This window comes from Camelus bactrianus, chromosome 3, assembly GCF_048773025.1.
Source record: "Camelus bactrianus isolate YW-2024 breed Bactrian camel chromosome 3, ASM4877302v1, whole genome shotgun sequence".
In the NCBI taxonomy this organism is placed as follows: domain Eukaryota; kingdom Metazoa; phylum Chordata; class Mammalia; order Artiodactyla; family Camelidae; genus Camelus; species Camelus bactrianus.
In genome coordinates this window covers 115,860,605-115,875,355 of record NC_133541.1, presented here as the reverse complement: position 1 = coordinate 115,875,355, position 14,751 = coordinate 115,860,605, and the positions used below count along the sequence as shown (strand labels likewise).

Below are 14,751 nucleotides of genomic sequence, written 5' to 3'. Positions count from 1 at the left end.
GTAAGCCACTGATTGAAGGAAGAGGAACCATCAAAGGAGAGTAAACTTGAGTAGATAAAGCGGACAGAAGAAAATGAAGAGAGAGTGTATCATGGAGGCCAGTGGAGGAGGAGTTTCCAAAAGGAAATATGACGGACCGTGAATAGGAAGACTGAAGATGTCTGTCCCTTATTCACCCTCACTGCCATTTTTGACCAATTAAAATTTTTATTTGCATTTATGTAAGCTACTAAATATAAAAATATACAAGGTTAAATAAATTTTATAGAATTTGGGAAAAAAAGGAAAAAAACAGGATTGTTGTGTTGGTTAAGCTACCCATGGTTTAGCACTTTGTTATCACTAATTCACACTTTCTCTCTATTTTCCACAAGAACATCAAGGGTGGCATCCAGATATGCTGCTGGAGTCACTGATCCAGCATTGATCCACGGATGATTCTCAGTTCAGTAGACTTAACAAAAAGAAAAATAAGTTAATTTGGCAAATATTGTTCACATTCAGCATACACTAGGCTGCTTTTGCGCACCAGTTTCTTCTTTGCCTTCTGACATTATTTTTAAATAATCCTGTTTAGATTTTTAGCACAAGAAATAAACTCCAAAGGAGAGCAACTTTTCCTACATAGCTTGCTTCATAGTTCGTCAGAGTGTATTAGTAACATGTGGTTTCTTAGAAGAAATGAATTTTCATGAGATTGAAGGAAGAGTCATATGTTTCATTTAACAAAATTAATTTAACATTTACTACCATGCCAAGAATAAAAGTAACATTCACTGAGCGCCTTTTGTATCCCATACAGGAAGAAATAAATATTAGGAGCTCACAACTCAGAGAGGGACAAAGACAATTTTAAAAAATTCAATGAGTGTGACAAGTGCTATAGAGCAACTGTCACAGAGAACTGGGCTTGTGAGGAGTTGAGGAATGGATTTAACCAGCTGGAGAAGAAAGAGGAGGGTATTCTTGGCATCGCAAGTCATCACAAGGAGCATACTTGTTGCTAGTTGGTTTTTTCCCGAAAGGATGGATTTACACTTTTCTTGGTTCTTTTCAACAGATGGCAGCCGGTCATGAGCAGGACTTCTAGGACCGGTGCGCTAGCATATTGGTGGAGCAGAGGGAAGCAAGTGAGCAGTCAGAGGTCAAACTTGTGATTTCAGCCTGGTTAGCTCTGGATCCTAATTTATAGAAACAGACTACCTGATAGACCAAGGAAAGGAGCAAAAGAGAACAGCATGGAATACTCATACTACCTCGCTGCACCTTAGATTCTTTTTTTTTTTTTTAACATTTTTTATTGATTTATAATCATTTTACAATGTTGTATCAAATTCCAGTGTAGAGCACAATTTTTCAGTCATACATGAACATATATATATTCATTGTCATATTTTTTTCTCTGTGAGCTACCGTAAGATCTTGTATATATTTCCCTGTGCTATACAGTATAATCTTGCTTATCTATTCTACAATTTTGAAATCCCAGTCTATCCCTTCCCACCCCCCGCCCCCTTGGCAACCACAAGTTTGTATTCTGTGTCTGTGAGTCTATTTCTGTTTTGTATTTATGCTTTGTTTCTGGTTTTTTTTTTTTCTAGATTCCACATATGAGCGATCTCACATGGTATATTTCTTTCTCTTTCTGGCTTACTTCACTTAGAATGACATTCTCCAGGAGCATCTATGTTGCTGCAAATGGCGTTACATTGTCTGTTTTTATGGCTGAGTAATATTCCATTAAAAGCAGTTTCCACATCACTGAATTTCATCCTAACCTCAATGCTGTGAGGGAGGGAGTAGGTGTCCTCTACTTGCAGACAAGAGACATCAGATCCAAAGGACTGAGTGGCCTGGCTGAAGTCACCAGCAGGAAACAGGACTGCAGTTCAAATGAAATGGAAGTCACAGCATCCCTCATTTAGTGATCTTCACTCTAAAGAGTAGGAGTTTGGACAGAATGGAGCTTAAAAGAAAAATAGATAATAAAATAAAGGACTTAAGAGTATACAGGGACAATTGTGAAAATTTTTTAAATCCTTGTTTTCCATAAGCATTAAGCATTAAGTTGTCTTCTGCTATTTGAACAGGTGAAAAGCTATGGGAAGTTTCAGCACCAGTTTTGGGGAAAGCTTCATTTTAATGGGCTTCTCAGATTGGCCTCAGCTGGAGACAATTTTTTTGACTTTATTTCGATTTTCTACTCCCTAACTCTCTTTAGCAACACCACCACCATCAGTCTCTCCCTCCTGGAACCTCAGCTGCACATGCCTGTGTATTTCTTTCTCTGCCACCTCTCCTTCCTTGACCTCTGCTATACCACCAGCACTGTGCCCCAGCTTCTGGTCAACCTTCATGGACCCGACCGGACCATCACCTATAGAGGGTGTGTGGCCCAGCTTTCCATCTACCTTGCTCTGGGAGCCCCTGAGTGTGTGCTCCTTGTGGTGATGGCCTTGGACCGCTGGGCTGCTGTCTGTCATCCTCTCCACTACAGCAGCCATCATGCACCCTCTTCTCTGCAAGACCCTGGCTATTTACTAGCTTGGGAGCTTCATGAACCCTCTGATTCAGACAGGCCTCGTGACGGTCATGCCTCTCTGTGGCCTCCAGCTCCTGAACCACTTCTTCTGTGAGTTGCCTGTACTTCTGAAGCTGGCTTGCGGGGACACAAAAGGGGCAGAGGCCAAGATGTTTGTGGCTCGAGCCATAGTCTTGGTTGTTCCAGCAGCACGAACTCTGGGCTCTTATGTATATATTGTTCAGGCGCTGCTGAGGGTCAATCAATGCCTGGGAGAAGAAAGGCTTTCAGAACTTGTGGCTCCCACCTCCTGGTGGTTTCCCTTTTTTATGGCTCAGCCATCCATACATACCTCCAACCCATGCACAGTTATTCTGAGAGTGAGGGAAAATTTGTTGCCCTTTTTTATACCATAATTACTCCCATGTTCAATCCTCTGATTTATACCCTAAGGAACAAGGATGTGAAGAGGGCTCTGAGGAAGGTACTAAGGAGAGGCAGATACTCAGGGTAGGACAGGAAAGGAGGACCAATACAATTGTCTGTCATGGCTCTCAGATCATGGGGCCCATCCTCTTCCTTGGAGGGGAGTTGGTCAATGGGAAATAGTCCTCCAGAGGTTATAGTTTTAATGCCTTCCTTGTTTTCCAGTTGAAGTCGTGATCTCTCAGAACTCTTTCCAGATCAATATTTATTATTATTGTGTAGAAGGGGAGTATGATTTGTATCAGAACTTTCCAAAGGAATGAAGTTGGGGAAAAGATGTACTGTGGCCACTTGTGGAGAGTGGGGCCGGGTTCTCAGCAAGTCTGTGAGTGAAAAAAGACTTGACTGCAATGACAACAACTTTTCCAAAGTCAGTGATTTCCAACGTGCTGCAATGTAGATGGCTCTGCGCTCAAAGGGCGAAGGCGCAAGTTCACCACTGCTCTTCTAATCAGCTGTGACCCTGGACATGTCCCCTCACATCTCAGGGCCATTTCTAAGGTCTCTTTTGATGGTTACCATTCTATAAACTTGGAACAAATAAAGCGGTCATGAACAGAGGTACTTCGTGGAGCATGTATATTCTCTGACACAGATGTCATTCACCTGTTTGAAGGAGGCAAAATCATTAGGACACCACTGAGTAATGGGAAGCCTCATCGTGTCATCAGCACCAAGGGTCTCGGTCATGCTAATTGGCGTCAGGGACAAGATATTTTCCATTGCAGAGAAGAAATGTGCATAAAAATAATGAGCCAAGAGGAAGTGATACAGGAAAGAAGGGATAAGAGGGACTGACAAAAAAAAAAAGAAAGAAAAAGAGGTTCCTGTGGTAGGCAGTGGCGGGCAGGTCAGGAGACTCTAGGGCAAGGGGGAGAGGCAGTGGACACTCGAAGTTCCAGCACTGCCCTCCCATCCTGTATACTCAAATGATGCTTTCATGTCAAAGGGCAGATATCCTTGCTGATAAACTTTGACCGTCTCAGTGATTTTTCACATTGAGTCAATCATCTTTTGTTCCAATAATAGAAACTAGTATTTGTTTCATCTTTTTAAAACTCTTTTGCATAAATTGCCATTAATCATCACAGCATCACTGTGAGAGTTTCGTAGTAGTCTCTGTTTATCTACGGTGAAACCAATATTCCCAAAGTTCACGTCTAACTTTTCCAAGTTCACATATGAAGTGAGGCTGAGATCCACATTTCTGCCGTCCTAAATCCAGCCCTTGCTGCTACACCCTGCCAACTCTCCTTTTTAGGAGTGAATTTTTAATAGGAAAGATAGAGGCTGCCACAAAAGGTTGATGGGAGAGAATCAAAGGCGAGCTTAACATACTTCATGATTTTGCTTTAGTCTATTCCAGTCAGGGTTCTGAATTCTTCTGAGTTACACATTCTTTAGCTAGAGAAAATATTTTTTCCCTGCATAAAGCCAATATATCCTATAATCATAGTTCTCATTTTTTAGAATTTATTACAGTTCAAGCACCATGTTATATGATATACATAAAATGTATCAATACAATGTCATATTTAATTCTTACAGCATAAAGTACAGGCATTACTCCCCCTTATCAGTTTTACTGATCAAGAGACTAAAGTTTAGATTATTACTTTGTGTGACATCATTCAATTTATTTAGGTATTCAATGGAGGGCCAGGATTTGAATCTGGCCCATCATATTTCAAATCCCACCCACCTAGCTACTACCTAAGAATCCAAATTTTTATATTTAGTAGCTCAAGGAATGAACCAACAGTCTGCATGGAGCACATAGTTTTTCTCCTAAATGTTGGGCATATGACAATCCTGCTATATCAAGTTTCAAACTATTCAAATATATGAATTAACCTAATGGGAAAAAAAGAGGATTATTTGAACTAGCAGGACAGAATTTAATAAAATTATTTTGTGATTAATGTGTTATTCTCTTATTTGGCATGCAGAAAAATAGCCTCTCAATTGCATTAAGGGGGACACATCCCATAGCTAGGTAATTTTAAGAGACCACTGGAACAGTTGGGCACGTACAGTCATTGTGTTTGCAAGGTAATGCTGGAGGCAAATGCCATCTCCATGGGAACCTACACCCTCTGGTCTCCTTGGAGACCACCCATGGCAGTGGCTAATTGATCATTGGAGATCTTGAGTCCCTGTACCATGCCAGAGTCAATGAGTGATTCAAAACGTCCCTCAATTACTCAACTGAGAGAGGAAATCAGAGGTGACTTTCCATGTGGATCACAATATTAACACCTTGGCATGCCTCCTTTGTCTTTGAGACCCCACAGGGCTGCCATTTGAAATTTTGCCATCTGTTCTTAGCCTGCTTAACCTCCTAAGTGGGGTTTTGGGATGGAAATAATGGTGCATGAAATACTTAAAGTAGGGGCTTATCTCCTGAAAAGAGAGGAAGACTTGGGAAAGAAGAGATTGTGTAGGATTGGCTCTCAAGAGAAGAATTAAAGGATGATTTAATAAACGAAGGAGAAAGTACAAGAACTTAGATTTCAGTGAATATCTGGAAAAACTGCTTACTGCAGATTTTAAAAACATTACCAGAACTTTATATCATTTTATTTTTAAAAATATGATTGGTTTTAGATGGTATCATTTATAATTGAAATTAACAGGAAATTCCTCAGTGGGTTGGGTGCTTACTTAGGAGAGAGTTCAGGTTGGGGAGTTACTTTACCTGAAGAAAGGAAGGGTCAGATACACCCATCTCAGAACCAGCATCAAAAAAGAAGACTGATATCCTCATGGAGGTGGTAGTGTGTGTGTGTGTGTGTGTGTCTATGTGTGTCTGTGTCTGTGTGTGTCTGTGTGTCTGTGTATTGGAGGGTAGGGATGAGCATGTATTGGGTGGGGATGATGGCTCAGGGACCTGATGTGACACCAGGACACTAAGCAGCAGGAAAAGACTCTAGGAAATATTCAGCACTGACTAGCACATCCGTCTTCATTCAATCTCCATCCTTTGGTATGTACAAGAACGTAGATAACCTCTCTCCTAAAACTTACTCCTGCATCTTGATGCCCAGATGTACCTCATCAAACATGACCCGAGTCAGAATAGTAAAGAGAGAGCAGATTCATTTGGATGCATGGAGTCTTCACCCATATCTAACATTTCTCAGACTTCTTTCTTTTTTTTTTATTAATTAATTTTATATTGAAGTATAGTCAGTTTACAATGTTGTGTCAGTTTCTGGTGTACAGCATAATAGTTCAGTCATACATATACACACATATATTCATTTTCATATTCTTTCTCATTATAGGTTACTACAAAATTTTAGATACAGCTCCCTGTACTATACAGTATAAACTTGTTGTTTATCTATATCATATATAGTAGTTAATATCTGCAAATCTTGAACTCCCAATTTATCCCTTCCCATACCCTCCACTCTAGGTAACTGTAAGTTTATTTTCTACGTCTGTGAGTCTGTTTCTGTTTTGTAAATAAGTTTATTGCCTTTTTTATTAGATTCCACATATAAATAATATCATATGGTATTTTTCTTTCTCTTTCTGGCTTCCTTCACTTAGAATGACAATCTCCAGGTCCATCCATGTTGCTGCAAATGACATTATTTTATTCTTTTTTATGGCTGAGTAGTATTCCACTGTGTAAATAAACCACAACTTCTTTATCCAATCATCTGTTGATGGACAATTAGTTGCTTCCATGTCTTGGCTATTGTATATAGTGTTGCTATGAACATTGGGGTCCATGTATGTTTTCAAATTAAAGTTCTCTCTGGATATATGCCCAAGAGTGGGATTGCTGGATCATGTGGTAAGTTTATTTTCAGTCTTTTGAGGAATCTCCATATCATTTTCCATAACAACTGCACCAAACTACATTTCCACCAACAGTGTAGGAGGGTTTCCTCTTCTCCACACCCTCTCCAGCATTTATCATTTGTGGACTTTTTAATGATGGCCACTCTGACTGGTGTGTGATGATACCTCGCTGTATTTTTTATTTGCATTTCTCTGATAATGAGCGATATTGAGCATTTTTTCATGTATCTATTGGCCATTTATATGTCTTCATTGGAGAATTGCTTATTTAGGTCTTCTGCCCATTTTTGGATTGGGTTTTTTGTTTTTTTCTTATTACGTTGTATGAGCTGTTTATATATTCTGGAAATTAAGCCCTTGTCAGTCTCATCTTTTGCAAATATTTTCTCCCATTCTGTAGGTTGTCTTTTTGTTTTGCTTATGGTTTCCTCTGCTGTGCAAAAGCTTGTAAGTTTAATTAGGCATCATTTTAAAATTTCTGCTTTTATTTCTATTGGCTGGGTAGACTGCCTTAGGAGAACATTGGTAAGATTTATGTCGGACAATATTTTGCCTATGTTTTCTTCTAAGAGGTTTATAGTGTCTTGTCTTATGTTTAAGTCTTTAAGCCATTTTGAGTTTATTTTTGTGTATGGTGTGAGGGAGCATTCTAACTTCACTGATTTAAATGCAGCTGTCCAGTTTTCCCAACACCATTTGCTGAAGAGACTCTATACCATTATATATTCTTGCCTCTTTTGTCAAAGATTAACTGACCAAAAGTCTGTGGATTTATTTCTAGGCTCTCTATTCTGTTCCATTGATCCATATGTCTGTTTTTGTACCAGTAGCATGCTGTTTTAATTACTGCAGCTCTGTAGCATTGTCTGAAGTCTGGGAGGGTTATTCCTCCAGCTTCATTCTTTTTCTTCAATATTGCTGTGTCAATTCTGGGTCTTCTGTGATTGCATAAAAATTTTAGGATTATTTGTTCTAGTTCTGTGAAAAATGCCCTGGGTAATTTTATAGGGATTGCATTAAATCAATAGATTTCTTTGGGTAGTATGGCCATTTTAACAATATTAATTCTTTCAATCCAAGAACATGAGATATCTTTCCATCATTGTTATTTGCCTCAAAGTATTTTTAAATTTCTTCTTTGATTTCATTGTTGAACCATTAATTTTTTAGTAGCATGTTGTTTAATCTCCATGCTGGTTTTTGTTTTTCTGTAGTTGATTTCTAGTTTCATGGCATTGTGGTCAGAAAAGGTGCTTGAAATCATTTCTATCCTCTTAAATTTGTTGAGGCTTCTTTTGTGCCCAAGTACATAACATAGCCTAGAAAATGCTCCGTGTGCACTTGGAAAGAATGTATACTCTATTTTGGGGGGATGTAATGTTCTGAAATTATCAACCAAGTCTAACTGTCCTATTGTTTCATTTCATTTCTCTGTTTCCTTATTAATTTTCTGTCTTGAAGATCTGTCTAGTGATGTTAATGGAGTGTTAAAGTCTCCTACTATGATTGTGTTCCCATCAATTTCTCCCTTTATATCTGTTAGTATTTGCTTTATGTATTTAGGTGCTCCTATATTGGATGATATATGTTAACGAGTGTAATATCTTCATCTTGTATTGCTCCTTTAATCATTATATAATGTCCTTGTTTATCTTTCTTTATTGCCTTTGTTTTAAAGCCTATTTTGTCTGAAATCAGTATTGTTACTCCTGCTTTCTTATCATTTTCATTTGCATGGAATATCTTTTTCCATCCTCTCACTCTCAGTCTATGTGTGTCCTTCTCCGTAAAGTGGGTCTCTTTTATGCAGCATATGGTAGGTTCTTGTTTTATTATCCAGTATGCCACTCTATGTCTTTTATTGGAGCACTTAGTCCATTGACATTTATGGTAATTATTGATAGATATGTGTTTATTGCCATTTTGAACTTAGTTTTGCAGTTGACTTGGTATTTCCTCTTTATTCTTTTCTTTCTCTTTTTGTGATTTGATAATTTTCCTTTGTAGTATCTTGGTTTCTTTTTAGTTTTTTTGACTCTAGTGTAAGCTTTTGGTTTGTGGTTACCCTGTTTGGTATGTATATTAACCTATTACTATACCTGTTTGTTTTAAATGATAGTAATATAAGCTCATACCCATCCTACTGAGAACAAAAAAAAAAAAAAAAAGGAAAGAAAAAATTCTATATTTTCTTGCTTCCCTCCTCCACCCTTAATGATTTAGATGTCCTCTTTTACAGTTTCATGTTTATTCTGTTGTAACTCATTATAGTTATCACCTTTCCAATTATGGTTTTCTCCTTTCTGTAGCATCCTGCTTCTTTTCTAGAGTAGACCTTTCAATATTTCTTTTAGCATAGGTTTAGTGTTGCTAAAGTCTTTTAGTTTTTGCTTGTCTGTGAAGTTCTTTCTTTTTTAACATTTTTTATTGATTTATAATCATTTTACAATGTTGTGTCAAATTCCAGTGTTCAGCACAATGTTTCAGTCATTCATGGACATATACACACTCATTGTCACATTTTTTTCTCTGTGAGTTATCATAACATTTTGTGTATATTTCCTTGTGCTATACAGTGTAATCTTGTTTATCTATTCTACAATTTTGAAATCCCAGTCTATCCCTTCCCACCCTCCACCCCCCTGGCAACCACAAGTCTGTATTCTGTCTATCAGTCTATTTCTGTCCTGTATTTATGCTTTGTTTTTATTTGTTTGTTTTTGTTTTTTAGATTCCACATATGAGCGATCTCATATGGTATTTTTCTTTCTCTTTCTGGTTTACTTCACTTAGAATGACATTCTCCAGGAGCATCCATGTCTGTGAAGTTCTTTATCTCTCCTTCTATTCTAAATGATAGCCTAGCTGGATAAAGTATCCTAGGTTGCATCTCTTTTTTTCATTCAAGAATTTGAATATATCTTTCCACTCCCTTCTGGCTTGCAGTGTTTGTGTAGAGAAATCAGCTGAAAGCCTTATGGGGTTTCCCTTGTAACTAACTCTTCTTTTTCCTCTTGCTGCTGTTAGAATCATTTCTTTATCCTTAACCCTGGCCATCGTGATTATAACATTTCTTAGTGTAAGTCTGTTTGGGTTCTTATTGTTTGGGATCCTCTGTGCTTCCTGTCCTTGGATATCTGATTCCTTCTTTAGGTTTGGGAAATTTTCAGTCATTATTTCTTTAAATAGCTTTTCCATCCCCTTTGCTCTCTCTTCTCCTTCTGGGACCCTTATTATGCATTGGTTGCCACACTTTATATTATCCCATAGGTCCCTTAATTGTCTTAATTGGTTTTTAGTAGTTTTTCTTTCCACTGTTATGGTTGGGTGACTTGTGTTGTTCTGTCTTCTAAGTCACTTGTTCATTCCTCTGCATTATCTATCCTGCTTTTTACAGCCGTTAGCTCAGCTCTCATCTCAGCAAATTAGTTTTCCAATTTTAATTGGCTCCTCTTCATGATTTCAATTTCCTTTTTGACATATTCGGTCTCTATTCACAATTTCCTTAAGTTCCTTCAGTACTTTGATCATTTCTTTTTTGAAATCATGATCTAGTAGACTATCAAGGTCTATTTCATTGATCGTTCTTTCAGGGGATTTCTCTTATTCTTTTAATTGGGAGTGGTTCCTCTGCTTCTTTACTTACATATCTCGGGCACTATGGGTTATGGAGTATCAGTTATCTACTGTGGTCCTGAAGGTGTTTGTTTTATTTATTTACTTATTTATTTATCTAAAGCGGATGCAGAAATAAAACTAAAAAAAATTTAAAAGAAGAAAAAAGGATTTGAAAACAGACTATAATCAATACAGAAAAACAAAACAAAGAAATAAAAACCAAGTTGAAACAAATTTTTTTACAAATTAGAAGTAAAAAGATTTGAAAACAGTATAATCTATAACATAAGAACAAAACAAAGAGAAATAAAAATCAAATTAAGACAAAATTTTAAAAAATTAATAAAAAATATTTTAAAAGAAAAATTTAAAAGGGATATAAGAAATTAAAAAATAAAAAATTAAGAGAAAAATTAAAAACTAAAAAAGAAAAAAGAAAAGAAAAAAAGTGGATGTGTTCCCCTGGAGACTGTACGCTCTTAATAATTTTGCCAAGAGATGCTTCTTAAGTATGGTTTCTGTGCCTTTTGTATGTCATCCCTTTGCTGGGGCTGTGGCCGTGCTGTGTTGGGCGGAGCCCGCGCTGGGGATTGAGCGCAGCCTCCATTCTGTGCTGTGGTTGGCGCCGCTCCTGCCCTTGCCCTGCTGCGCAGACTCCGCTCGCTGGCTCCCATCGGCCCTCGAGTCGCGCCGCGGGTCCGTGCTGCTCCAAGTGCCAGTCAGCGGGCGGGCCGCGCCCCCCGCCTGACGCCGTGTCCCGAAGGCGCCGCGCTGCACGGTAGGTGGGCAGTCGCTCCCCGGCGCGGGGCCGCTACCCGCGCCGCCCCAGGTCCGCGCTCCGCAGGAAGGCTCGGAGCTAATGGCCGCCCGAGCCCTCGCCCCTGCTCTGTGCCGCAGCTCCGTTCCTGGTTCTTCTGTCCTCGAGCCAGAGGTCACAGAGACCCCCCGGGAAGAACAGTCCCCTCTGCCTGGGGCTGTAACAAACCTCAGTCCAGTCTACAAGGTTGCGGAGCCCCAAGGTACGGATCCAGGTTTGCACCCCGCCTCAGGCCGGGCACTGCGCGCCAGAGGAGACGGCGGCTGGGTGTGCACCCCACGGCTCTTCTCCCCAGGACGCGCCAGTAATGGCGCCGCGGGTCTGAGGAGACAAAGGTTACGGCGCCCCTCCCCCCAGGGCACACCAGCAGTGTTGCTTTCCTTTTTTCTTTTGTGTTTTTGGGGGACCCAGGCTGTTCTGATCTGTACACCCTCCCAGCCACAGCGCACAGCACAGTGCAGTCCCCCCGGGCTGCATCTGCACAGTCGGCCCGAGTCCTGCGCCCCATCGCGCAGCCTGTCCTGTCGCACTGCTGTTGGTTCGCGTCTAGGGCTGCGGGTCGCATCTAGAGCTGCGGGTCGCATCTAGAGCTGCGGGTCACAGGGACCCTTTGTGCCTCTTTAATAACAGTTCTGTTGGTCAAGGGTTATTCTGTTCAGATCGGAGCCTCGGAGGTTCCCCCTGCTTTCTGCTCACCTCTCCGTTGGAGAGAGGGAGACCCAGCCATTGAGCGCTATTCCTCCTTTGACACTTCCTTCCCACAGGACCGGTCCTGCACTATTTTCCATTTTCTTCTTTCTTTTTTCCTTTCTCCTACCAGATTTGTGCTGTATTTTGTCTTTTGAAGAAAGCGATATTCTGTCACTGTTCAGCAGGTGGTCTGATTGGATGGGTGGGTGTGTGGATTTCAGTCTTCGTGTATTTGTAGGAGAGGGTGAGCTAGGAGCTATGAGCATCCTTCTACTCCGCCATCTTGGTCCTTCTCCCCTTACTTTTATTATAGTTGCTGTAACAAAGGAACAATTCCACCCATGTGTTCTCCTGCTAATCTGAGCTTATAGAGAAAAAGGGCTTATCACTTTCTTATCACTTTCATTTCCACTGGATTTTGCAGAAAGAGTCCCAAAAGGCTAGCCTGTAAAGAACTTTTACCTTCTCCCAGACTGAGTCTTTGGTCACAGTACCTCCCATTTCTGCAGTCTTAAGGGGAAGGGAGTGGGCTCCAGCTAGAATCCCGCCAAATACAACCACCACTGGGGAAGAGGGAAAGTTTCCCTTGACCCTTCTTAGTGTTCTTTCAGCTGGCTTAAAAATTAGATTGACACAGGACAGATAAACAAGGAAAAAAATTTAATTTATATGAGGAGGTCTCATAGACATGAGATTTTTAAAGAGCCTAAAGCAGCCACTTATATATCATTTATAGAGAGAGAAACAATTATTTGTAAAGTTGTTTTGAAAAAAAGAGAAAAAGCATTTGTGCTTGCAGTAGCAATTTAGGAAGAAGGCACGAAGTTTGTTTATATAGCTTCCTTAGCGTAGAATTCCCAAATCTGGTGATAAGGGTGCTTACTATTCTCCTGGTATGTGGAGAATACTGTCATATGAGAGATTTATTTCCTTTCCCATAATGGGGCAGAGGGTGATTTTTGAATATAATTTTATTTCATCCGCTGTTTCCAAGTAAATTTCACTGACTATATTCAATATACCATTGTAGCCCATCTTCGGGTGGCCTGTCGTAAACACCAAGAGGTAATATCCAAATGGTGATATGTATGAATTTTTTAAAAGTCATGGTAGAAAAGATAAAACACGCACCATCCACATGCAGCTGTCTCAACTGTGTGCCATTCCATGAGCCTTTTCCTTTGTAGCAGTATGTTCCCTAAGTGGATGGTTTGAAGAATAGCTAAAGGAAAAATTCCTAACTCACCTTTAGAATTTTACCTTACTAAAGTTATGGGGTGAGAAATTCTAATCACACGACCTTTGTGTCAGAGAATTGTGTGAGGGTGTTCAAGCCGCTTAGGAAAGCCGATTTTGAAGTACATTTTCTCATATTTACAAAGGTACACATCAGAAAGAGCTGTCTGTTATTACTTTTGATCAGCAGAAAAGGACAGATAGATGGATAACAACAGCAGAGAAAAACAGTGATGGTACCGAAACTTCTTATATGATTTCTGTAACTTACGTAAATGTTAAGGAAGCTGTCAGTCCAATAAAAGAAAATAAAGCAGCTGACCACTGCCAGGATCGTGCGGGTGGCCTTTGTTTCAGGCGAGGCTCGTGGGTAGAGGCTGGTCCTGTGCACATGCTGAACTGCCTTACGATGTGTGTGGAGGAGCATTACCATGTACAAACTGCTCCAGATCATGAGGATCATACACAGGAAATCTCGTACCATCATGGATCCTAGAAAGCCAGCATTCGGAAGTTCCTCACTTCTTCTCCCAATACAATCTGTTGGAGAGAATATTTCTCCAATGGCAGTGGTGTTGTTGGGGGCCATGAGGTCTTTGACAAGGGAGGTATAGATTAGCATGTTAGTAATCCAGAAAAAAGAGAAGGCAGGAAAAATGTATGTGGAGATCTTGGGTTTCAGCCATGCCCAACTGGAGTTACTGGGAGTGATAATCACGGCCTGATAAATATTGAGGAAAGTCGTTGTACAGAGGGAAACACCCCGGTTGACTCTGTATGTGAACAGCATTGCCTTACAACCTACGTCATCCAGAAAATCTTTTACTCCAAAGGAACTTATTATTTCTGGAATCCCTATGGAAATAATTGTCATGAAATTTGCTAGTGTTAAATGGGTGAACATAAAATCTCGGGGCTTCTTTGTATGAGACTGAAATACAAAGCTATTAATGTTTAACAGTAGTAGATATGTATTCCCAATAAAACCAACCCCAAATTGAGAAAGAAAGAGTATTCCCCAAATAGTATGATTTGTAACTGGAGTTGTCATTGGCCTCTTCTGCCTCAATAGGCTCCTGCACAGCATCAAACTGAGCACAGACGACTGGTAGCCTTTATTAAAAGAATGAGATTCTATGGGAAGTACATGTGTGATCGCTCCCTGAGGTGGGATGTGCAAATGCTCTGCAACAATATTCAAGGAATTTAGAATTAGTTTCAGATATAGGCCAAGGATTTTTGAAGTCACTTCAGAGGAATACTTGCGTCAAGACAAAGCATGCCTCATCTGTGAAAACTTTACTGTAATCTAGTTTGAGAGACATGCATTCAGTATCCTGAATGACAACTTTGTAGTTATTTTAACATAAAAGAGTACATTTGTGTTGATACGCCTGACGTGGAAAGTATACGTTTTAATGTGTAACGGTAATTCTGATTTATAGAAATTCTGTTTATGTTCTAGAAATACTCTGAACTTCATTTAGGATTTTGGAATGCAATTCCATCTTCTGACATAAATATCAGGAAATTAAGGTATTTCAAGGCATATTATTACATTTCTACA

At 39.7% G+C, this 14,751-nt stretch overlaps 1 protein-coding gene across 1 annotated transcript; it reads left to right on the top strand.

Annotated features, from left to right (window-relative positions):
• Nucleotides 1-2,100: 2,100 nt before the first annotated feature.
• On the top strand, nucleotides 2,101-3,035 carry OR2Y1 (olfactory receptor family 2 subfamily Y member 1). The gene is given in 4 exon segments (XM_074354373.1): nucleotides 2,101-2,176; nucleotides 2,179-2,495; nucleotides 2,497-2,779; nucleotides 2,782-3,035. Coding segments are annotated over 4 exon segments (930 nt in total).
• The last annotated feature ends 11,716 nt before the right edge of the window (nucleotides 3,036-14,751 follow it).